The sequence below is a fragment of the Osmerus mordax genome, chromosome 11, assembly GCF_038355195.1.
Source record: "Osmerus mordax isolate fOsmMor3 chromosome 11, fOsmMor3.pri, whole genome shotgun sequence".
In the NCBI taxonomy this organism is placed as follows: Eukaryota; Metazoa; Chordata; class Actinopteri; order Osmeriformes; family Osmeridae; genus Osmerus; species Osmerus mordax.
In genome coordinates this window covers 10932071-10958332 of record NC_090060.1, presented here as the reverse complement: position 1 = coordinate 10958332, position 26262 = coordinate 10932071, and the positions used below count along the sequence as shown (strand labels likewise).

General features: G+C 43.4%; 1 protein-coding gene across 5 annotated transcripts in view; it reads left to right on the top strand.

The window, feature by feature from the left end:
• Positions 1–26262, top strand: part of myo18ab (myosin XVIIIA b) — an 84349-nt gene that overhangs the window by 50418 nt on the left and 7669 nt on the right. For 3 of the 5 annotated variants that reach the window (XM_067245655.1, XM_067245652.1, XM_067245653.1), the window contains exons 20-39: positions 781–846; positions 3826–3954; positions 8457–8600; positions 9237–9326; positions 9523–9642; positions 10737–10848; positions 11929–12056; positions 12999–13153; positions 13513–13636; positions 13828–14028; positions 14401–14511; positions 15485–15589; positions 15814–15960; positions 16193–16306; positions 19069–19185; positions 19531–19614; positions 21177–21314; positions 22481–22666; positions 22972–23111; positions 24004–24048. In XM_067245655.1, coding sequence (XP_067101756.1) covers positions 781–846; positions 3826–3954; positions 8457–8600; positions 9237–9326; positions 9523–9642; positions 10737–10848; positions 11929–12056; positions 12999–13153; positions 13513–13636; positions 13828–14028; positions 14401–14511; positions 15485–15589; positions 15814–15960; positions 16193–16306; positions 19069–19185; positions 19531–19614; positions 21177–21314; positions 22481–22666; positions 22972–23111; positions 24004–24048 — 2456 coding nt within the window. The remainder of the gene's footprint in view (positions 1–780; positions 847–3825; positions 3955–8456; positions 8601–9236; positions 9327–9522; positions 9643–10736; positions 10849–11928; positions 12057–12998; positions 13154–13512; positions 13637–13827; positions 14029–14400; positions 14512–15484; positions 15590–15813; positions 15961–16192; positions 16307–19068; positions 19186–19530; positions 19615–21176; positions 21315–22480; positions 22667–22971; positions 23112–24003; positions 24049–26262) is intronic. The other 2 variants (XM_067245656.1, XM_067245654.1) reach the window with 1 other exon arrangement.

Genomic DNA, 26262 nt, shown 5'->3' with positions numbered 1-26262 from the left:
TTTCCTCTCTAACCTTAGTCAAGTAATTAATAGATGAAAATGCGACTTGTTCTCTGGGGATGAAAAGAGTAATGAAGGGATGGAATGAGAGAGAAAGTGGTAGTTAAGTCAGATGTGAAAGGCAAAAGAGAGGGAGGCAGAAAGGATCTCTTCTCCTACTGTTTCAGCGTGTTCGAAGCATCTTCTTTTTCTTTTTTGTGTGTGTGTGTGTGCTAGGCAGACTTCAAACAAAGCCGCTTCTCTCAGTTGGCAAAGTCCTGTCACTTTCTCTTAGCACAGGAGGTGGCCTTTAAGCCTTCATCCTCCGCTGAGCCTGTTTACCTGCGAGGCCCTGTACACCCGCTGAGAGCCTTTCAGTCTGAACCCCTTAAAATACACTGAGCTGTGTTCTGCTCTGTCCCTATGAGACACCAGCCTTGCCAGAACTTTTATTTGGTGAAACTTTGAGGTTACCTCAAGTGTATTGATGCATAGTCTACATTTAGACTAAGCTGACGGCAGGGTGGAGGGTAGCTACTAGCTTGAAAGTGCTACGTTCTGATTGCTGATATACTGTGTGCCTTGGGGTAGCTCTACTTTCTTTAGCTGTCCTATTGGATTCTGACATCCCTGGGCTGCAGTAGCTGATGTAAGTGAAGGGAGTTTATTGACGTAGTTCCACTGTTTCGGCCTTGACAGACAATGCTTGAGAGGGTTGTTCTTTGCAGCATACAGTTTTTGTGTGTGGTGAGTGGTTTGCATCTGTATCTTGTTTATTTACCTTCTTTTGTTTTTTTTTAGGCTGTGGAGGAGCTGTTGGAATCACTGGAACTGGAGAAAAGTAGTTTCCACATGGGCCTTAGCAGAGTGAGTACAACACACACACACACACATACACACCAACATAGAATTTTACCCTATTACTAATGTATAAGTGTGTGAGTACTATGAAAAGAAAGAAAGTCATAGTTATTGACTCAAATTTGACTTGCCCTCAAATGTTGCCTTATTCCAAAAAAATGCTGGTGAAAGACAAGTCGCATGTCTTAAGCTTTGTTTTCAGTTTACGCTCTTTAAATCCCCTTTCCCCGAACGTCATTGCCTGCATTTAGTCAACCAGACACCTTGTTGTCACTTGCTCTGTCTGGGACAGCTGTTTACCCAGCATGCCCCACACACACACAAAGTCGTATCTGCCACGCGGCGCTGGCACGTAGCTACTGGTGGCTCCTTGGCAGTCAGGGTTTCTATCTCAACAAAGCCGACAATTAGGCACCTCCCCAAATCCCCTCACACACACACACACTCTTTGTTTTCCTCCCTGTCGCCCTGGCGATTGATTTTGGCAGACAACGTCTGGATTTTGTTTTCGGGCTTTACGTGTAATTGCACCCCGATAACCTTCGATAAGACACCAATCACCTAGTGAGCCTCAAACCTTTTCAGATTGAAAACAGCAAAACCCAAAGAGAAGGACAAAAGGAGACAGCTAATTACCATGAGGGGGGGGTGTTTTTCCCCCTTCTGAATGTCTTTGAATGTAAGGACACTCATCGTAATAAACAGTGTAGATGTATTTTCAGGGTTACATTGGCATTGAGGCTGGCACAATGTGCGTATCCTTGAGTGTGTGTCTGTGTAAATCTGGATGTGTTCGTTCAGGTCATGTTACTGGGACGGTGGACTGAAACAAAGTGGCAGCCTATTTAGTCCTAGATATTTGAACACCATCCAGAGATATGATTGGTCAGCCCATAATTTGCATTGAGATTCATCCTGAGGAGGTTCACCAGTTTCAACCAAGACCCTGTCTCATTATGATGGGTCATATCCTGTTACCAAAGACAATGTTTTCAGTATCTGTATGACACACCATGGTCACAACTGATACATGAAAATGTCAGCCAATGGAAATGCCCCCTCTTGTGAACTTTACCGACCTTAGGAGAAACAAAGGGTCCCAATATATCCCCTGTGTCTCTCTCTCTCTCACCCACACACCCGACATTGGCATTCAGAAGGGCACCCCTACTACGGAGGGAATGTGTGCGCCTTTGTAAGTGGCACAGCCCAAAACCATTGCTCAGTGGTTGCATCACCAGCACGTCGTGGTGTGTGCTGAGAGAGTGCGAGACATGGAAAATATTCTCTTTGCACTAGATTATTGTGCCTTAAGTAAATCAAGATGATGCTTGACCACAAACAATTGAGGGTCTGCTGAACATCTTCCTTTGGTGTGAATGTGCAAAGTTGGAAAGGCAGGTCTGTGTTTAGACAAAAAGTATGAATGCCAAATATTTTCTAAAACATCCATTATTGTTGGACTCCCCACAGAGCTTGCCACCACTGTATTCCTGAACCGACACAGAAACTAGATTCATAAAATGATATAATACTACTCTCTTATCACTCATATAAGGTATCAAACATGAAATATCCATTAGGGATTCATTATGAGCTAGTATGGGGAAAACAAGAAGAAAATGTTAAGAGATATCCCCATTTAGGTGTAGTCATAATGAAACGCAAGACAGTGGGTCTGGTAATAACTTGTGCCAATGGTTAGTCCAATGTAGTCAGCAGAGACTGATGGGTAATGTGCTGGCTTTGAAGTGATGAGGTATATGAAATACTAAAATCTTCTGATAAGGCGGACCCATAAATAAATAAAATGAGTTTTTGTGATGTTAGAGATCCCTCAGTTGGATATCTGTCCCTAAGTACAGAAGGTGTTTATGAATAATGTGCTTATGTGTGTGTGTGTGAATGTTTGTGTTTATTGTTGCATACAGTATACCCTCTGTTTGCTCAACACCCACAGTTTTAACGCAATATTGAAACCTACACACTTTGTAAAGCACTGTTCTCCCTGCTACAATTGTCATGGGTGAAGTCATTTTTTCTTATCCCCGCCATCTCTAACTGGGGATAATAGGTTGTTAAGGGCCCTGGAGTAGTTCGCTAGATCAATGCGGACGCGACGTGATGCAATCGCAGCACAACACCCACGCTCTCTCGTCTTGAGAAGCTGTTAATGAAATTTGAACAAAACACTCTGTGGAATTATGCACTAGGTTGTTGTTGAAATAAAATAAAGCTTTCACCAACTTTGGGTTAAACGGCGAAATAGAGCTTGCCATGAAACTTGACTTCTTGCATTGACATTGCTCAGACAACCTTCTTTTTTTCCTGTTAAGTTTCCATTTCAGCGCTGGTAGCTGAATACATACACTCGACTCAAGGGAGTTTTAATTAGGATTTTGTGAAGTTAAGCATAGCTCTTGCTACCACTAATAGCATGCTAATGCAATTAGACTGCATTCAAAGTTTCATGAGCTCTCGCCGGAGAAAAACAGTTTGGGAGTCCACCAGCTCCCCAGTCTCCCAGAGTAGATCAGAAAATGGAAATGACTGTAGCCTTCGAGTTAATCCAACTCAATTAAACTCCCCCGCCAATAAACGCCATTAAAATGTTCAGGAAATGGAGGACGTGAGACGGTTTATAGAAAACCTGTCGAGTGGTTTCATGAGTGCAGTTTTTACTTTTTATTCTGTTCAGGTCAGCAAAAATAGTTGTTTGGGCAAATGCAAAAAGGCAAACTCCTTCCCTGTGCCTGCTCTGTTGACAAATGAATTGATATGCCACAGTACACTCCAGCTGCACAGGCAAGCAATAAACAGCACACTTTTAAGCTCTACATAAACAAGTCTCTCTCACTGTCTTTCTCTTTCCATACTACCAACACACACACACACGCACACACATACACACACAGTTTCTCTTCTTTCTCCCTCATCTGTTCATTCACTCCAGCCATTCACCCTTTCTCCGTCCCACCCCTCTAGGTGTTCTTCAGAGCGGGCACCCTGGCCAAGCTGGAGGAGCAGAGGGATGTCCAGACCAGAAGAAATTTCACCCTCTTCCAGGCCGCCTGCAGAGGATACCTGGCCAGACAGGCCTTCAAGAAGAGAAAGGTAAAAGCTTTCTGGGTTGCTTTGGATTAAAGCCATTATAGAAATGGACAAACAACAAACCTCAACAAACTTTACCCACACAGCTTACAGTTTGTTGCAATGTGATACTGCAGAAGAAATTTCCTGTGCAAAGTGGCAATGGTTTTCCTCTTGGTATATAACATGTTACAAAAGTGTCTGTGTCAAGGGACTGACTTTTAGGCTTTCACTTCTGAACTTTCAAGACCATAACCTTGAGAGAACACCAAATGGGCTTTTTCTTCCATTTTGATTGGCTCAATCAGCCGGTATAAAACGTTGAGGTTGTTTTACCTCCAGGGAAATGTTTCAGCACAGGGACACAGTGATTCCCTGTGGAGACCCAAGATGGATGGACCCAGTGTCCTGCTCCTCTGCTGGAGGGCTCCACATCTGTCCACTGCTTTAGTGCTCACTAAATCAGAACTTCATCAGAGCACAGCCGCTCAATCAATCCATCAGGCCCCTGGCCCTCAGCCCAGGACACATGGCCTTCAGCCGGCTCCTCTTCTGGGACACTCCATTCCCCATGTGGTCCCCTCCATCACTGCCCTCATCGATTATTGCACCAGAGTGCCTCTTTCATCCCTTGCCCCTGTTTGCGTGCTGTATCCCTCTCACTTTTTCTGATGCATCCTCTTTTTTATTTTGTCCTTTTCTTCTTCTTTTTTTTTTTTACCTCTGTTTCTATCGGATACTCGCACTGTCTGTCCTGCTTTTTTGCTTTCTATCTATCTAATCATCTCTCTTAGTGTTTGTTCACATGGAGGGTAGGGGGCACTGCAAGGGGGGTAAGTAGGCGTGACACAGCTTGCGGCCCTGGCCCCTCAAGAGCATGTGACTGGTTAGAGACCATGTCATAATCCCAGCTCATAGTCATGAGGAGGGGGAGACGGACAGCAGCAGCACAGAGTCTGTATGTGTTTGTATGTGCTAGCGCCCTGGCTCATAATGGACCTTCACACACACCCTGCATGCCCCACTAGTGTGAGCATGACGACCAAGAACATCGCACCTTTCTCTGAGTGACTTCAAACTCACGGTGGGGAACTGTTCAGCTCTTTTTTTCTATTCTGTGATTGTGTGTGTGTGTGTGTACGTGTGTTTGGTGACAGTTATAAGCGTGCTCATGAGAATGAACCCCAACCAGGTTAGTTTGAGGTGTGAGTTTGAATGCACACTGTACATGTGAGTTGTTAAGTGTATGTGAGTGTGTGTGTGTGTGTGTGTGGCGGTTTGTGTTCGGTGAGACTGGGCCTTGACCGTAGTTTCCCTGTCCCACAACCCTACCTGCTAGTAATGTGCTTTGCTGTTGTCGTACTTAGCTGCCTGGCAGCCAGCTGAAATTGCTTTTCAAGGACAGTGGAGCTTTGCTTTATTGCCTTGCCACCCTTGATGGGCTGCTGTCCATTCAGTTTGAACCTTGTCTGTCACTGTAAGTATTACAGCCCGCCGTTTGGTTTGGTTTGACTTACCGTGGGTTTGCACCTGCTTTGAATGCGGTTAGCTATTTGTTACACTGTTAACGGTGTTCTTCTTAGGGCGATTGGAATTCCTTAATGAGCTCTGGCAGGGTGTCAAGATGTATTGCTTGTGTAATGAAGCCTTGGGGGTATCTGGACTTTGTGCTCCAGAGAATAAGTTTTAACTGAAACTCTCTGAACACTCAACTCTTACATGTCCTTACGGCATAGTAGGTACATTGTTTATTGTGTTGTTCAACATGTTTGTGTTGAAAGTAGTAGGTATGTCTGTAAAACATGAACATAAATTTTAAGCTGAGACCTAACTGCTGTTCTCAAAAATAAACAGCAGAAAAAAAATCACAGCAGAGGACCAAATACTTTTTTTTAATAGCAGAATAAAAAGGTTAGAGGAATCATTTCCTGAGAGAGAAATCCTTAAAACCCTTGTATTTTTGGTTTACTGTAAATTCTTTATTGGGGATTCCAACTTCCTATTTTCCCGTTTTGTGAAAGCAACCTACAATATTCAGTGGTGTAGCTCTTCTAGTAAAAATGTTCAGACGTGACTGCAAGTGCCCTGTTGACCGAACATCAGAATACAGTGAGTGCCAGACTGTCTGTCTTTACCAGTTGAACCTCATTCTAATGCCTCCTCTTTTCCTGATGAAGACCATGAAAGTGTTGACTGCATTCTCTGAACCACTGACTTCCTTTTGGCCTAAAAAAAAATCTATTAGTTTGTTCCTGCCGTGCTCTGTTTGATCGCTCAGAGGGAAGCTCCCCACCCCTTGAAGTCTTCTCCACTGGAGCCAACTCTCGCAGGGAGGTGATTTCAAAGAGGGGTGAGAAGAGAGAGAACGAGGGAGGAGAAAGAGAAAGAGAGAGACAGCGAGTCAAGAGGAAGAAAAACTATGCCCCACCATTGGGGAATAGACAAATAGAATGGATCCGGCGCTGTTTGAAGCCCTGCAGCATCCCTCCTCTCTCTCTCTCTCTCTCTCTCTCTCTCTCTCTCTCTCTCTCTCTCTCTCTCTCTCTCTCTCTCTCTCTCTACCCACACCCCCCTTCTCCTCTCCTGTTCCTCACCCTCGTCTATTTGACATTCATGGCAAACTGCAGAGAATGGAGACGCGTGGGGGATTCCGTCCGCCAGTTAGCCGATGGTGTGCCTAATTAAATCGTTGCCCAAAGACTTATTTTCCTCCAACTGGGAACAGGTGTGTGAAAGCTTGCAGTAACTGCTGCGTCTTTCTCTCTGTGTGTGTGTGTGTGTGTGTGTGTGTGTGTGTGTGTGTGTGTGTGTGCGTGTGCGTGTGCGTGTGCGTGTGCGTGTGCGTGTGCGTGTGCGTGTGCGTGTGCGTGTGTGTGCGTGTGCATGCATCTTTGGTGAGACTGGGCCAACATCTGTGTTCAGGCTCAACAAGGACCATGTAGCTGCACAGTCACTCAAAGGGGAAGGCTAAAAAAAGATATGTCGGGGGCAAAGAGAGAGTTGTATTAATTTGCTCCCAAGACTCTCTTTTTGTCTATCCATCACTGCCAGACACACACACTCTTTTTTAGAGAGATCCCATGTACCCTGAAACCAAGTTGAATTTCCAGTACAGATGTGAACAGACCTATTATTATCCTCTCAATGGAGATTCCTGTAAATATTTACTTTTCCACAACAAGCAGCCAAGCTGCGGCAGAAACATAACTGTGTTGTTTTCTTTTTCTAAAGAAAACCTTAAAGCAGGACAACTGGGAGAGATGCTTTGAGAATTCAACCCACGGCCAAAAGGTGCCATACATTGTATTCAAAAGCTTCTGATAGCATGATATGGGGTACAAACTCCATGAAATTCAACCGGCAACCCTGTTCAGCCCATGCTAAGCTGTATTTATAGGCTTTACCAGCGTGGCTAATGCAGGGCCGCTGTTCTCAGACATGGCAAACCAGTGGATGTGTCCAATGGTGTCCCTGTAATTGGGTTGCCAGATTACCTGCGGGTATTGGAAAAGCCCATGTTGTAGCAGCATGTAGCTCTCTCTCCTCCTAATGCGTTTCTAACAGGCTTCCTAAGTGGTATTGATGCTGGATTCTTCTCTCAGTGGAACTCTCATTCAATGCTGTAATGACATGATCGGGCACACTTTTTGATTCTCTTAATTCTTGTCCCTCAGAATTGCTGTATTCTGGCGCAGAACTGAGCGGGTGAAAATGTAGCCAGGCTTTTCACTTTATTTAACAGATTTGTGCTGCTATTTATCAACCTAACATTTAGCTTTGACTGCTGAATATTTTTCATTTGACTTAACTACCATCAATTTCAGTCTGCTAAAGTTTCACATTTAGGGTAATCTTAGAATCATGATGATGTTTACTTATATAAAGAGCTTGGAGTATTAATTCTATAGCTATTTCGTCAAAGAGTTTGCTCTCACAAATTATTGCAAAGTAATCTTCAAATATCAGTAATTTGTTAATGTGCTATTAGTCCCTCTTAATGAAAATTTGCAGTTGATTTACTCTTGTGGTTTGTTATTTTTAGGACATGGGCCATGACAGACGGTGGTATGGTACTTTCCACTTAACCCATCTCCTTGACTACAACACCAAGTGCCCCTCTTCTAAAGCATAAAAGGGATCATTCACGCGACCCATTCCCCAGAAAGAGTTCCCTTCCCTGGGCCCCTCTGAGTGCTGTAGCCCTTCCTTTCTGTAGTCCACTGGGCTGGTTGTTCTTATGCCTCTTCCCTTACCCTGTGGAGAGGGCTGTGTTTGAGTTAGGTACTGAGCTAGTGACAATTGTTGTTCAGTTGTTCTCTGGAACTGCAGGAACAGTGGTTGGTGGGGGTTCGAGAGAGAGGGCGTTCTTACAGTCTCACACTTGTGAGCGCACCAACACACACTCACAGCAAACAAAAACCCATACACTGGAGCTCCACACAAGCTGAATACAATTGCATAAACAGACACACATACACACAAGCGCTTGTCATTAACTCGCTTCTTCTTCTCCGGGTTTTCCTCAGATTCAGGACCTGGCCATTCGCTGCATCCAGAAGAACATCCAGAAGAACCGAGGGGTGAAGGGCTGGCCCTGGTGGAAGCTCTTCACTACTGTGCGGCCACTCATTGAGGTGCAGCTCACCGAGGAGCAGATCCGTGGCAAGGATGTGAGTATTCGAGAAGTCAAAACTCATGAGCAGTGTCACAGAGGCTCGATAAATCTGTACCGTAACCAACCTAAAACCCTCAAGGAAGAAAAGGACAAACACACCACACACAGTTACAAATACACAACCACACTCAGTCATTACTACACGCACACTCAGTGATAAATATAGTAGCTGCATGCACATTATTTACACATCCTTCCCTAAAGCTGTGTGAACTTCTTCCACAGGGTGTGTTACCTCAAACTGTTTGGCGAAAGGAAATGCAAACACTCGGCCTGTCTCTCTGTCTGTCACTCTGTCTCTCTCTGTCTGTCTGTCTGTCACTCTGTCACTCGGTCTCTCTGTCTATGTCTCTCTGTCTGTCTCTCTGTCTGTCTGTCACTCTGTCTCTCTGTCACTCTGTCACTCTGTCACTCTGTCACTCTGTCTCTCTGTCTCTCTGTCACTCTGTCACTCTGTCACTCTGTCTATGTCTCTCTGTCTGTCTGTCTCTCTGTCTCTCTGTCATTCTGTCACTCTGTCCCTCTGTCCCTTTGTCCCTCTGTCTATGTCTCTGTCACTCTGTCACTCTGTCCCTCTGTCTCTCTGTCTCTCTCATTCATTCTGTTTCCTGATGTCTGTCTTGTCCCCCAGGAGGAGATCCAGTCGCTGAAGGGGAGGCTGGAGAAGGTGGAGAAGGAGAGGAACGAGCTGAGACTTGGCAGCGATCGGCTGGAAGGCAGGGTGAGACAGCGCACACGTGTGCACACACACACACACACACACACACACACACTGTACTTGCAGTCTGCTAACATTTACGTTTTTTTTGACGGAACTGAAAAGTCAGGTTGACGTGTTGCACACTGTGAGATTCAAACTCTTTTAAATTGCAATGTGAGTGTTTGAGTTGATTTTGTGTACTTGTGTGTGATATTAGATCACAGAGTTGTCGTCGGAGCTTGCAGACGAGAGGAACACCGGCGAGTCCGCCTCCCAGCTGCTGGAGTCCGAGACCTCTGAAAGACTCAGACTGGAGAAAGAGATGAAGGACCTACAGGTGAGAACACACAGACGCACACAGACACGCACAAGCACTGTTGATCGTTCATTTTTTTCGTGCCTGCTATAGTTTGTGTCTCCCGCTAAGTTTCCCCTGAGTTAATGCACCATGCTCATCCTGAACATCTCTCATACACCAGATCAAAGCCCAGTCTTTAAATACCTTTGGCATTCTCGTTACTCACAACGGAGACAGTGACTTTACAGGGGACTGAACTGAGATCAGTGGAAAGCTTCTTTTTTTCCATTCTCTCTTGAAGAGTGTTTGATGCTGGAACTGTCCATGTTTGCCCTGCCAACCAAACCGCATCATAGGATACCAGGTGGACGTCTGATGTGTGGTGCTGAACCCCTATGGGGTTGGTGTCTAATGATGTGGTCTCTTTCATGGACACAGAATACTGTGTTAGAGACAGTGGAGTAATCTTCTGTATTCCATGGGGGAGGCACTTTGATGCATCCAACTTGGCTTACTGAGCACTGGGTTCAAATCCCCGTGAGGTAGATTCCTCTCCTTCCCATGCCTTCCTGTTTTCTGTTTGTTTCCCACTTACTTGGCTTTGGTCATAGACATTTGCATTCATATCATATCCATATTGTGCTCTGCAATCATTTCCTAGCCCTCAACTAACCATGACTATTGGTTAGCATCAAGCCACTTTCCATTCACAAACTTGACACCACATCAGGTATCACCACATTCGGTTCTGCAGGCCAGACTGGGAAGTTATGTTGTCAGCCTCTTCCCCCAAGCTTTTAGCTTCATATTTGACATTTTGACAAGGGTGGTTGTTTGGGATGCCACTCCAAATAACTGGAATAGATTTTTCCAATGACTGCACCATGCACACTGATGCACCATGCACACTGATTGTGCCGGACTGGAAGCAAATTGCCCTCACGCTAGGAGGGAGTGTGAGTTTTTATAGTGCCTGCTACATTAATAAAATGTCAAAATCAATTTATATATATATGTTTGTCACTTTGTGCTGTTCATTAGCGTGTTCATGTCTCCATGTAAACATTTGGGGACCTCTCTGTGCATGCATGATTCATGTCATTCGGGTAATGGCCGCCGCAATTCTCTCCCAGACAAAGTTTGACTCGATGAAGAAACAGATGGAGTCCATGGAGATGGAGGTAATGGAGGCACGACTCCTCAGAGCCTCTGAGCTGAATGGCGAGTTGGATGAGGATGACACAGGTCAGGAACACACTCACCCACACATCACCATGGTAACAAGCAGCAGATAAATTCTAGAGATGTTTCCCTATATCACTTGTCATAAATGTATTTATTCAGAGTTAAAAAGTGCCAACTATCTTTTATGACTATTGTTCCATTTGAAAATGGGATTCATATCTCTAATAGGCTCAGTTGAATTGCCTTAATGCCCTGTGTTATACAGATATCTGAACAATACAGAACAACACACACACACTGTCAAGACTAGGATCCAACTAGGATCCATTGGCACATTACAGGGTCTCGTCAGTGGCAGTATTCAGTTTTTGTGGTCGAACCCAGACTCTGTAACTACAGGTTTCTAAAAATAAATTTAAAAAATCTAATCAATGACCAGACAAAGGAGCTCTCCAGGAAACAGCTCTCCAGAAATGGATTTCATGAAATGAAATAAGAACTAAAATATAAGACTGCATATACCTTTCCAATCAATGCATTTCCAATCAATGTAGTTCATATGAAAAATCTGTTGCATGATGTGCCACTCTGATAGGCGCTACCATTTTGCAGCACATTAGTAAGTAAGTAAGTAAGTAAGACTTTATTTATATAGCACTTTTCATACAAGAATTGTAGCTCAAAGTGCTTTACCTAAAATCAACAAAAACAATAATACAAGTGTTGATCTAAAACGTTTAACAAACCAAACTAGCCACACTCTATCTGCGGTCTCTCGAATCCATCTTAGATCCGAGCTGCCACTTGCAGTTTCTAACATTAGGGTTTAGAAATGTCTAGAAAGACGCCATGTATATTCAACACATTACATATAAAAAGGTTGCTTACTAGACAGACTTGCTTACTAATTGCTCCAGTGTTTTGCCCCAGAGGCTTTCTAAGAGCGGTGTGTTTTGGAGTTGAGGTCCATCCCATCCTGTTTCAGAACCAACACTGAGGAACCATGTGTAATAATACAGGTTTTGTGGTTCTTAAAGGGAATTACACAATTTTTTCAACAGATGGAGGTATTGAATTGAACAAAACCTAGCTGCCCGCACTCTGTTCATTTGACTTTTTTTCGGACTTGTTTTTTCTCAGGGGGAGAGTGGAGGCTGAAGTACGAACGGGCCATCAGAGAGATCGAGTTCACCAAGAAGAGACTCCAGCAGGAGTTTGATGACAAACTGGAGGTGGAGCAGCAGAACAAACGACAGCTGGAGAGGAGGGTAAATGTCACATGCTCCTTGTACAAGTCTCTGAAGCAAGTGCTTGTTGACACACACAGGCACGCAAAAACACACACACACACACCTTATTCTTGTTTCCATTTGTATTTGTTTCAAACATTTCTGTCTTTGTCTGCTTGAGAGGAGGATGGAAAGCTCTTTTTGATGGCTTCTCGGCCCGTTCTCATCAACTGATAATAAAACTTTAGTTTCCCGCAGAGTTCAACCAAGGAAGACATAAAATAATCCATTGAGCAAAACTTCCTTTTCATAACATTTTTCCTCCTTTTTCTTTCTCTGTTTCACCTGTCTGAACATGCTGGCAGTCACACTGTCAAAGGCCAACACACACTTCCATTTCTTTGAAGTTCCAGAGCAGAAATTGACTGATTTACCTGCAAGCTGCTGGTTGTTGAACAGCACGTTTGACACGTGTACAATTTTGTAACATTATTTGCACAGGACACAAGACTGCGTTCGCATGCTCAAATACACCACAATTATCCTGCATTGTCCTGTGATCAAACGTTTATAGCCCCCTATAATGCCTTGGGGGGAATTTGTGATTCGTTTAACAACCAATCACTTTCAAATAGCTGTACTCAGTCCTGGGCCTTGATCAGCAGAAGTTAGAATCCCTTTAAATTTTGTGTGATAAAACCATCAGTGATGATTGAAAATGCCACTGAAATGGTAGGGTGTTGTTGGAGTAGCGAAAGGCATTCATATACCTTGGTTGCAAGTTTTTTTAAATTAAATAATGCATTATTTTAAAGGCATTCACTGTAAGGGACTCTGAGGAAAAACGTGTTGCTCAATTACAATGAAAATCTTGTGGAAGAATGTACTTGACTGTCTCTGTTGATTTATGTATCAACGTATCTACATCCCCTCCCTCCCCCTCCTCCTCTCTGGCTGTGTCCATGCCTCTGCCCTGCATAGCTAAGTGACCTCCAAGCAGACAACGAGGAAGTGCAGCGGACGGCGCAGCAGCTGAAGAAGAAGTGCCAGCGCCTGACAGCAGAGCTGCAGGACACCAAGCTGCACCTGGAGGGCCAGCAGAGCCGCAACCACGACCTGGAGAAGAAGCAGAGGAAGTGAGGACGGTTCCTAACACAGTCACTCAAACTGCATAGACACTATCCACATGACCCACCCCCCCACACACACATCCCCACCCCCACGAGAGATGTCAGAAACACACTCCCTCCAGACTTTGTCAATAGTCTTATTATTGCAGACCGTGGGGAGTCTGGGCTGGGTAGAGGCCCTGCTAGCTAAGCCCCTCTAAACTCCTGGGTAAACATGTGGCCGGTACCTGTCACTGCTATGGGAAGTGTACAGCCTGTACGTGCACATTCACTATTTCTTCAGGGGAAGACGGATTCAATCCGTGTTTTTATTTCTCAAGCATCGGAGGAGCCGTGTGTGTACATGTCCATGGTGTGTGTTCCAGGTTTGACTTGGAGCAAAGCCAGTCCCAGGAGGAGGTGCAGAGAGAGAGGACCCAGAGAGAGAAGCTGAGTCGGGAGAAGGACATGCTGATTGGAGAGGCCTTCAGCCTGCGACAGCAACTAGAGGTAAACAATAGTGCACCTGTGTGTGTGTGTATCCACATGTGTCTGAATTATAATGTGCCCAGCAAGTACACGGAAACATGTCAAAATCCTGGTTGTTCCAACTGAAAAGCTTGTTTAGGCCTATACACACCCACTCACACACACACACACCATGCATACACTCCTATACCTATGCATTGCCTGCCTTCTAGGACAAGGACCTGGAGATGTGTGCTCAGAACCTGAAGCTGGAACAGCTAGACGCAGAGTTGCAGGACCTGTCCTCCCAGGAGACCAAGGACGAGGCATCACTTTCCAAGGTCAAGAAGCAGCTCCGTGACCTTGAGGCTAAGGTCAAAGACCAGGAGGAGGAGCTGGACGAGCAGGCTGGAACCATCCAGATGCTGGAGCAGGTACACGTTGTCTAGCTTAACCAGAAGCCACACGAGGGACCAAGGTCACATCCGCCCACATAACCTTGTACTGTTTGAAAGTAAAGTAATGTTGGATGACAAGAGGGCAGTTGCACAGACATTTTACAAATCTGTTTTTGAGTAGTGCTATTTGGAAAGATAACCAGGTATGCTCTACATATGTATAGTTAGCTATATTTTGAACACACTTTACGCAGTACAGTAGAAGATATTCACCCTCAGCCGCAACTGTATGTACGGTAGTTTCTCAATATCCAGAATTACACATGACATGAGAAGAAGCCTGTTCTGATGTGAGCCGCAGTAGAAGGGGAGGAGTCACATTGTGGTGGTGGTCTCTGCTCCCTGCAGGCAAAGCTGCGTCTGGAGATGGAGACTGAGAGACTCCGGCAGACCCACTCCAAGGAGGTCGAGAGCAAAGACGAGGAGGTGGAGGAGATCAGGCAGTCCTGCAGCAAGAAGGTGAGCATGCCCTCCTGGACTGGCTGCTACACAGTATACATACACAGCAGAGCAAACCAAACGCTCACTCACACACTCGTTAAAGCACTCATGTTTACACGCAAACACATGCACACAAACACATTCACACATCCCAGAATTGAATGTGTGTGTTATATGATAAATACAATAGTGGCTATATGAAAAAGGGGAAAAAAGGCAAGCCAAATCACCACAACGCTCATGGTAGGCGATGATTCCCTACAAGCCTCTTTTAGTTTTAAATGAATCACATTAATTTGAAAGACCGGGCTGGCTCACCGTTGCAACCCATTGGTGCGTTTTCATGTCTACTTTATTTATACCTTGAGAATTTGTCCCCTCCTGGGTGTGTGATTGTGTGGGAACAGTTTTCACTAGCCCGATATTAGATTAATATGCGTTGTTTTAATTTTGTTGTCCCATTTCCGTCACTTGACCTCCCACACTCCCAACCAATCAAGCCCCCCACCACCACCACCAGCAAAACCCATTATAATCTCCCTTCCTACGCTTAAATTAACATCCTTGTGGTTGCATAAACTAGGAACAGTGACTGTAGAGGTTTTAAGAATATATTAGCGCAGTGATTTATTATGCTGAATAAATGTGTTTTATGAAATGAGTACTCGTATAAAGGGGTTGAAGGTTGAGCTTTGATAACCCTAAAATATGAACTACTGTTCGTGAACTCTCATTAGTAATGCAAAAACCTCTTATACCCAAGAAGAACAGAAGTTTTCTTGCTTATTGCAGTTATTATGATAATCAGATAAACCATTTGTGCACTTACACCTTTACTTATGAGTTGGCTTTTGTATTATTTATGGATTCATTAAATTGTATTTTCCATGCAACTTCCGCCTTGTCATTGGTTTTACAGTATATCTTTTTTATTTGACTTTATTTGTCTTCCCCTTATGGAATAATAATACTGTTGTGTGTGCATTTTCAGCTCAAGCAAATAGAGGTCCAGTTGGAGGAAGAGTATGATGACAAGCAGAAGGTCCTGAGAGAGAGAAGGGACCTGGAGGCCAAGCTCCTTCTGGCTCAGGACCAGGTGAGACGCCATGATGTCATCAGACGCTGTGTCATATCCAGTGTTGTGTGCTGTTCCGTATCAGTGCATTCATTGAGGTCGGGTGTACCGTACCAGTCAAAAGTTTGGACAATGTGTCCAAACGTTTGACTGGTACTGTATCTGTTCCCCTGCTGCTTTGAGGGGACTCTATATCAAGGCCCCTGCCACCTGGTTGACCCCTGTCTCAACCCCACCTCCCCCAGGTGTGCCACAGAGACGTGGACACTGAGAAGCGCCTGAGGAAGGACCTGAAGCGCACCAAGGCCCTGCTGGCTGACGCCCAGATCATGCTGGACCACATGAAGAACAACGCCCCCAGCAAGAGAGAGATCGCCCAGCTCAAAAACCAGGTGCAGTATCGCTCATCTCCCCCTCTACTGACCTACCGACATAAAGAGGTCCACATAGATAACTGGGAAACGTAAGATCAAATAAGGTGATCGCATGGGATTTAATAGTGTTGAAGTCAGCTATTAATGTGGCAGACTTCGCCTTTCTTTACCTGAGGGGCTCAAAATACACCTTTAATCAAGTTGTATTCATGACTCGCTCCTCTCATTACTTTCTTACTGTGTGTTTTAGCTGGAGGAGTCTGAGTTCACATGCGCGGCTGCAGTCAAGGCCCGGAAGTCCATGGAGGTGGAGATAGAAGACCTGCATGTACAGATGGATGACATCTCCAAAGCCAAACAGGCTGTGAGTGGCCTGTTGTCGCCTAAACTCCACTGGTCTCTTATTGTATAATATGGATTGGAATGAAATAGGTTGACCGCGTACGTGTACGTGTTATTGAACACGTTAAATACTGAGTTCAGTAACGTAGGTTGAGATTTTAATCTGGTTTCAACATAGATTTAACTGAAGGGGAATTAAATGCCACGCCTATAGTATTTCAATATAAAATCAAATATAAGTCAGTATAATAACTCAAAAACACTTAATATGGAAAGTAAACCACTTAAACATGTCCTCCTAAATGTTTTTCTAGTCATGTGGCTAGTCAGTGTTGTTAGAAGCCCTTTATCAGAGCAGTCCCATCTGTGGTCTGCACACTGTGGCGGCAGATATGATGCCCCAAAGCTAATAGTCAGACAGGGTAAAGGTCACAACTGTCCCTTCATCCTTCTTTTCCTCCCTCCATCTCTCTGTTCCCTCTTTTTATCATCCCTTATCTCTCCTTCCCTCCTTCCTGACTGCCTTCCTCTTTCAGACAGTCTCCTTGTTCTTCCTCCACCTGTCCTTGCACCTTTCTCCCTTTCTTTTCATCTCACTCCCCCTTTTTTTCTCTCCACCTCTCATCTCTTTTGCTTGGGCGAGCTGGCGCGCCGCCTTAATCTCTCTGCCGTCCCTCTCTCCCCGACCTTTCCTCACTCCTCTGTCTTTTCGTCCAGGAGTAATCTGGGTCCCTACCCATTTCTAGTTTATCTTTCATTTTCCCCTCTTCCCCAGTCTTCTCTCTCTCTCTTTCTCTCTTCCCCACCCCCTCTCCTCGCCGTGCCGACTGCAACCCCACCGCCACTGTCCTTCCACATCAGCGCTTCATATTGTAATTATTGACAGCGGGGGGAATCATTTAAGCTCCATAATGGCATGTTTCCGAAACCATTTCTAATTTGAACAAGACGCATCACCTTGAAATGTGTTACAGATTAATGCTGCCATGATGAATATTATCTCCTCAGCAGAAGGGGTAGCGGAAGGGACAAAGGAGAGGGATAGATAATTGAGTTCCTACAGCAGCAGGAAGATGTTTGGGGGAGATGGAGGGGAAGATGTTTTGCATACTGGGATTGTGAAACGTTCTGTACAGTATGGCTGTGCTCACACACACATTTTTCATCAGTCTAAATGTAAATTGACATGGAACTGTTTTCCAAGGCATAATTTTACTCCTGGATGTGTGGGACAAATAAACAGCCCCATACTGCAGATATTCAATTTAAGATATCATAGAAATGAAGACATTACTCAAAACTCCTCTCAGGTAAACCCCAACGGCAAATGGTTAGACATGGTTTATTATAATTTAAATGTTTTCATTCTAAAATTATAGGCAAACTTTTTATTTAAAAGAATAGACAAGAAATTATTTCTGTAGAATAGTTTCTGTAAACACCAACTGATGGTCTCTAGTCAGAATCTTCCAGTGCTCGATGCATTTTGAATGTCCCTTTTGCTGCCACTGCTACACCTTTTTCATGATCTAATGGTGAGGTAAGAGGACATTTTTGTAGGTTGCTGACAACAAGAATAGCTATTACTGTGATGATGAGGCATCAGATGTACATCCATGCCACTACTGCTACAGTCATGCAAGATGGATCAAATCATGTAAATAGTATTTCCCTCGCGGATTCTCGGCTCTACTTTGTCCTCCACTGTGATTGCAGCATTTTTGGAAGATTGTTTTCCGTAGTTTGACAGCTTGTTTTTTATCATTCTCAACCCGGGCCTTTTTGATCTTTGAGACAAGGTTTTTGGGTCACAGACTGATGGAAAGCAAAAAAAAAATGGACTGAAAAATAGGTTTAAGATTGGAGTGACAGGGACATATTTGGTGGGGCTTTGTAGCTGTCAAATTGTACTGGTTCTCAAGAGCCATTCACCCCCCCATCTGGGTGTTGCTTTGTCCATAAGCAGTTTCTCACAAACAAATGTGGTTCAATAAAAGGCAATTAGGAACAGGTTTTCTGTAACAGATTGCATGGGGATTGTAGTTAACTAAAATAATTAATTTGCATCCAGATGTCTACAATTAAGAATTTCCAATTTAAAAGAAAATCAAGTCATCTTTTTCAGATCTGGGGTAAAATAATAGAACTGCCTTCTTCATATGAAATATATAAAAAAAAAAAATCTCAAGCATGACATTAATACCTTGATGACATTGTTCACTTGGACACTCATTCTAAGAATCCTTGTCTATTCTGGTAGAATCCATCTTTGGAAGTGGTCATTATCCTTTCTGCAGTTCTGTATTTGCTCCGTGTTAATAAGATGGATGCCGCCGTGTCAGGGCGCCTTACAAGTCCTCTCACATCCCAGCTATGTACTAATGGATTCATTAGCCTTTTCTGATATCCACATTATTCATCATTTATTAATACAGCCCTGTCCCCCAGCTTCCCTCCCCTCACAAGCCGCCCCTCTGATGCACCAAGGAATTATGGAAGTAGGATTAGGCCTGTGTCGCTTCCCATAGAAGTCTGCTTCTCATGTGCAGCCTACTACTAGCTTTAGCCTCTAATTGGAGAGGATGATAATGAATCTGACCCTGCTGTGCCCTTAGTATCAAGAGATACCTTGTGTGGGAGGGACAATGCGTCACACTTCAACGCAGAGATGTCTTTCTCCCATCACAGTGTACACATACCTTATACGGAACACAATCTTGCAGGAGGGGGGGGTATGTTTTCCTGTCATTGTGCTAAGAAAGCTCTCCCCCTCCCCTCCCCCAGCTGGAGGAACAGTTGAGCAGGCTGCAGAGGGAGAAGAACGACCTGCAGTCTCGTATGGAGGAGGACCAGGAAGACATGAATGAGCTGATGAAGAAGCACAAGTCAGCTGTTGCCCAGGTAACATGCTGTACACAAACACATCCATAGTACTAGTGAGTTAAATCCAGTGATTAACTGGAGAAGGAATTACATGCCATTAATGGCAGTGGAAATGGCCCAAAGTTTCCTAACAGTCTTATTGGTATTTGTCCAATTGTATTTTTATTTTTTTATGTTTATGTTGTTTAAGAAGTTGCTTGCAGATAAACACTGCTGAAGAAAACTGCAACTCAAATACAATTGTAGGTGATCATAAAGAGAAGAGTGCTTTATAAAGTGAAAAACTAAGCTCCAACATTTTTTTTAATAGTCTTATAGAAATTGCATTTATAGATGAGCTTTTGGTGTGTGTGTTTGGTGTAGTCCACCCAGAACCTGGCCCAGATCAGCGACCTGCAGGCCCAGCTTGAGGAGGCCCTCAAGGAGAAACAGGAGATCCAAGAGAAGGTACAGTACTTTTGTTTCAGACAGAGAAGGCAATTTGTTTTGCAGATGCACTACTTACCAAATACTTAATTTAACTTAAAACGATAATAGAGGCTGGATTGACCATTTTAGGTTAGAGTTTCGAGATGGAACAATTCCCTTAACAGTAGTCCAGTGGTTGTGAATGCAGACTTGGCAACACATTATTCAACTTCAGAGAACCCCCATTCTACATCCCCCTTTTCACCAACTTGTGTTGATGTAATTGATGTGTCAATCTTGTGAGATTTGCAGTGCAAAGACATGACACAAATGATCCAGGCCATTACACAGGGTCGTAGCAGGCTTTAACATTTTGCATGACTCCTCTGGAGAGTATTAATGGTTTTGCCATAGTAGCGTGCATATGCTGTATCTGCTTTTAACACCATCAAATCAAGCTCATTCACCAGGGGGATCAGCCCTGTAATACCTTTACCTTTAGCTGTCACCGCGTTCACGACCCTGGTGACAAAAGATTATGTCACCGCAACACTTGCCGCACGCACTCCATTCTGGCGATAACCATCAGAGACCCTGGCTCAGGAACAAGTCTCCTTGCTTTCTCTCTTTCTCTTACCTTCTTCCATTTACCGCCCCCCCCCCCCCCTCTCTCTTTCTTCGCTAGCAGACACGCTTATTACAGCAAGTTGTTGTGTTGTTGATCAAACTCCGAGCCAGGTCTGTAAGCCACTGTGGAGAATCCTCTTCAAGCTTTAAAGAACATTTAATCCATCTAAAAACATTTAGGAACAAATTAATTGTCCAATCCACAGTTACTCGATACAGAAACTAATTTCAAAATTCTCTTTACATCCTCCTCAATTTTCTCACAGAAGTTAAGTTGTTACACAGGCATTTAAAATGTAAAAAAATTTCTAAATACAAAAATGTATTTATATATTCTTTCCAGCATATCATTTTCTACAAGATTAAACAAAAGGTTGTGCAGCTACTGTACACTGTTATCCAACTCATCATTATTCAGAGTCTGCCTACTTTGAAATAGTAGTAGAACTTTTGAAAGAAATTAGTTTTGAACCTAATATAAATGCTTTGAATAATGGAAATGAAGAAGCCTGGTTATATGTTTTTGAAGGCCTGTCCTGCTTCGAACTATTGCTGTAGGCTTTGCGCAATAGAGATTTATGCCTGGCTACTAAAAAAGTTGAAGGTTAAACCAGGCGAATTTGTGTGTCTTTTTACTACCCGGCCATCAGTGAAATTTCCCCCCGACCCCCCGTAGAGATGTGATGTGTTTTCAACTCTGTTGACTCAATGGTGAGAACAATGATGAAAAGCTTATTGGAGGTCAAGTGGTTGATCCCTTAAAGAAGAATATCTCCAGGATTGTGACAGCCACAGTTTATGAGGACCAGAATATTGTATATTTGGAGACGGAGAGCATGTGTCAGCTCTGAACGGTGTTTGCTCTTTAAAGATGCACTGCCAAAATAAGGGTCATCCAACCTTATGTTCAGCCTTATGGTGCAGTCATGAAGATGTGTGTGTCTGTGTGTGCGTCTTTCTCTTCCCGACCGTAGCTCCAGGCCATACAGAGCCAGCTGGAGTTCCAGGAACAGTCGATGGTGGAGAAGTCCTTGGTCAGTCGGCAGGAGGCCAAGATCCGTGAAATGGAGACCAAGCTGGAGTTTGAGAAGACACAGGTCAAACGTCTGGAGGTGAGGTTAGGGCAGGAAGCTGTGAGTGTGTGTGTGTGTGTGAGTTCTCCCACGCCTGTATGTATGTGTATTAGAAGGTTTTGGATGGCTTTTTTTTCTTGAAGTCTTCAATTTACAGTTCTGCCATTCCCTTGGCTCTGCAAAGCCATCCCATTGTTCACAACACAAATCCTCCTCCATTTGTTCAGTTTACACTACATGGGATCTCTCCCCAGCTATCATGCAGTAAAAATCACAAAATGCCCCCTGTGTCCTCCAGCTTTTTATTACTTTCGCTCCACTATATAATTTGTTATTCTGTCACTTTCAAATTACCTTCCAGTATTTCCCAAGACAAAAGTTTAAGTGAAGGATACTATAAATGTCCACAGGCTACATTACCTGGGTGTTAAAAAACAGATAAATGTGTTTATACTGGTTTTGGCACTTTTAATGCACGTTTAATGATTACAAGCTATGGAAACTTTTAACTTGTGAAAAGAAAGTAAAACAATGGGATTATGATGAATAAAGTATTGTTGCAGAATACTGTTTGCTGTAGGATTGATGGTTAAAAGTAAAGTTTGATGGAGTACCTTGGTAACCTTTAAGAACATTGGCCCAGTAGCTAAATATTTCAGGTGGCCAGACAACTAGATCTCATCAAAACCTGAGGTGCTGGAACTCAATCAATACAGATCTGAAGAGTCAGGGAGCACACCCTCTCACAGTGTGAAATATGGACATGGACGGCTGTATAATGATATACAGTAGCTTTAAAAAAGTTTTCAGTTGTCAGTTTCTTCAGTATTAGTATAGAGCCATAGTCACTCTTACAAGTCACTGGTACCATGAGGTATGATATTATGGCATCATTGGTGCACGTACCACTGATCAAACAGTATTTTGCAGGTAAATATAAATGCCTTTTGTCTTACTGATAAATAGTACCTTCTGCCAAAGCAAATTCTTTGTCTGTGCAAACTTTCATGGCGAATAAAACCCATTCTGATTCTGATTCTAGTAGGATTTTCTTTTGTGCAATAATTGAGTCGATAGGACCCTTTAGATGTCTACCATTAGTTTGACCATGGTTTACCATACTTGCATTATTACAGTGTGCGTCTTCTTGACCTCTACTAGACTTCTGCAACAATCTAATCTGGTTCTTCCCTGTGGCTCCACAGACCCTGGTAGCACGCCTGAAGGAGAACCTTGAGAAGCTGACAGAAGAACGCGACCACCGCAGCACCAGCGAGAACCGAGAGAAGGAGCAGAATAAGCGTCTTCAGAGGCAGATCCGGGACATCAAAGAGGAGATGGGAGAGCTGGCCAAGAAGGAGGCTGAAGCTAGCCGCAAGAAACATGAGCTGGTAAGGAAACTGTTGTGGCCATGGGCTGCAAGGACTTTGTATGTCATGGTAATGTTCTAGTATTGGCTGGTTTCTTCCTCTGTTTGGGTTTGGATATTTTAGTGGTAAATAATCAATAGCTAAAGTGCTATATCAAGCTGAATTTATACAAGGCTGTAATAGTTGGCTAGCTTTAAAGTTAGGCTAGGTTTAGAGTCAGTCTCTTTTATAGATGCCAACCGATAGAAACCAAGCAGCTTGATATTAAATGAAACTTTTGTCTTTTGTGGTATGTTAGCTTATTCTGCCTTTCATTTTTGCAACAGGAAATGGATATAGAAAGTTTGGAGGCAGCCAATCAGAGTCTGCAGGCGGATCTCAAGTTGGCTTTTAAAAGGATTGGTGACCTTCAAGCTGCCATTGAAGATGAGATGGAGAGCGACGACAATGAAGACCTCATTAACAGGTATAGGCTGTTTATCTTTACACCTAAATGTATTCACTGTTAATTGTGAATAAATTGGATACATTTTTATTCATAATACCCCAATCATGACCCTAATTGTTAATAGCACACATCCAGCTTATATAAGCAGTAGCACAGCTAAACTTCATATCAACCCACCACAGGGGAAAGGAATATGAAAGACAGGGAGGGGAAAGGAGAGAGAGAATCATGAAGTTAAGGATGGATGTTCAATTGAAAGGGGCTTTGGATAAAGCAATCAGCACAGAACTTTCCCCAGACTCGGTCATATCTTATTCACACACACTGAAAGATTTATGCACTGAAAACTGCTGTGCTTAATTTTTCTTGGCCTTTTTATTTAAATGATCTCCCCCCATCAATGAGATATGCTAGCTAAAACATCGATGGTGAAATGTAGTTCCTCATCTCCACAGTTTCTTATTTATTTCCTAATTTTCTGATTCTTGCCAAGCTTTGTCTATTTGTTTACGAACACAGTCCCAGAGAGAACACTTTCTTCCTTCTGCCTCTCCGCAGTAAATAGCTCAGTGAGTCAGGACTCGTTAGTGAACTATGCAGTCTCTCTTCGCTACACGTGAAATAAGGGGGTCAGAATGAGGTGGCTTGTGAGTCAGTGGCCCCTAAAATTGTGCAATGGTTAGATCTTTACCCCTCAGGTGATTCATATAAAACAAGCGGTTATTGCAACGTCCACCATGATATACACTGTGATTTATATCCTTTGAGCGTTGTTCATCTCTTGTTCATTTTTTATGTCTTAGTATCTTGTCTTGTCTTAGACTGTACAAACACAATTTCACTTTTTCTTCAATGTTTTTGTTTGCTTTTTTTGTTTTATTTTGTCTGTCATCTCCATCTTCATGACCAGTTTACAAGACATGGTGACAAAGTATCAGAAACGAAAGAACAGAACGTGAGGACCTGAATTTTGTGATTGCCAATATATATATATTTTTTTAACCTTTAACTGGAGAGGATGCAGTATTCAGTAGCAATTCAACATTTACTGAAAATAATAGTACAGTAAATAAAGAATAATAATCTGATTATTGTTTTTTTAAGACATTATTTTGGAAATCTCTAAACAAACAGTAAACAATTATATCTCTAGTCTATGAACTCATGGTCTGTGTGTTGCTACAAAAGGGCAAACAGCATAGCAGCAACAGACTAGCTCAGTGATACTGCATCATAGCTCTCAACAATCTCTCTAATTTGCTCCACTTTTCATTGCATGATGCCACATGCTCAATTGCACGAACCACTGACATGCTTCTTCAACCCAAGTTTTCCCAAGATATCCATGTGTTTATCTACCCAGTAACCCTCTTTCCCAAGAGCAGCAGATGTAACATATCGTGGTTGTTAATTTAACTGTTGGGATTGTTTGCTTTAGCTGAGTAAGTGTGATGCTTCTGGGTCTTTGCCCTTGGCGTTCCCCAGGGTTGTGTGCTTGGACCCCTACCATTTTTCCATGTGAACTCTACTCGCTTTCTCCCCCTATCTCTACTGCTCCACTGTGTCCTCAGGGGAATGCTGTCAGACACCTCTGTGGCTTGTATGAACAGGGTTCTGTGCCACTCGCCCCCCCGCTGAATATTTCAAAATGCTCCTCTGGTAGTGGACGTGAATGTTTCAGTGGACCTACAGTGACTACCTTCCAAGAGAGGAAAGGGAGGACATGTTCCTCATCAATATTTCACTTCCACTAGCTAAATAATGCAGAAACCTCAAATGTCCTACAAAAAGCTCTGTTGCCCGCCTGGCAAGTGGCTCTCATGCCGTGCTAACCTCTGGCTTTGATCCATGTCAGTGTTCTGTATATTGGCCCAGACTGCTGACTCTAGTCTTGGTCTTTGTTATGGGTTGGAAAGAGGACAGAAAGCTAATGATTGGCTTTTACAAAATCTATGTATTGTGGTTTGTAGACATTTCAATTGACATATTTTAAACCAGTTATAGTAATCTAAGAATAATATGCTGGTGGCCATTACTAAAAGTATTTACTGATGCAAAAAAAAGAGATGAAAAATGAAAGTTTGATATTCCGAGAATTGCTCAAAACTTAAGTTAGTATTCCCAATATTCTTTGAACTCATGCAGAAGTCTGTATCTGTGTAACTCCATATACTTTTCTAGGCTGAAGTACCTTTAAAACACCTCAACCATCCTGTAAACAATGCAGTCTGTAAGACCCGGGGACACTGAGCAGGTCCAACAGAGCAGGAAGATCCATAGAAGCTAATGATGAATGTAATAGTGTGTAACAGAGATGTACAACCAATGGCGGCAGATTGTCACAGACAATTAATGTCTCCCTCCACACTCTCTTTGTTTGTTTGCTTCCCCTGGGCTTTCGGCAGGGCTTAACTAATGGTATGGCGGTCAAGGACATAAATTGTGGGTGACACCAAGTGTGAAGCGCTCGATTACAAAGTGCCCGTCGTTGTTGTTTAGGCCCTGGCCAGGAGAGCCTTCTCAGAATGCATCATTTCACTGTTTATCCATTCACTCCTTTTAGAATTCACAAAGAGAAAATAAACAGTGAGAATGCTCAGAAAGCCAACCTAAAATACTTTTCTTATGTGTTAAGAGCTTTGAGAAACTCGACTGCTGCCATCATTATCTCAACGTATTATCACTGGCCTGTATTCTGTCTGTGACCAGCCTTTTGCCTATTTTAGACACTGTTGTTTTGGGGGTGTACATGTCTAGTCTTCATGGATTGCATCATGTTGACAACATGTCGTGGGGGTGGTGATTTGCTGCATTGATTATGTGTATACACAACTAATAGGATTTGTTCCTGGTGACTCCAGTAATGTCACCAAGGTCAAGGGAGGAAAACATGGCATCCAAATCTTTCAAAAACCAATTTCTTCCCCTTTTCCCTGCTCTAAACAACGTCAGCCCCGTTATTATTCCCAAGGCTGGAATCGTAATTCAAAGCAGTGCATTTCCAGATAAGTGAAAGGATAAAAGACTAATCTTTAAAGGCTTGGGTAAGTGTTGACTCGCAAAACCCAGACAAACGCATAAATCCTACGAGGTTTTATCTTTAAGGAGAGGAGATGAGCAAACAACCCTGGAATTGTCTAGCACGGCTAGCTAATGCGCGCGCTGGCTC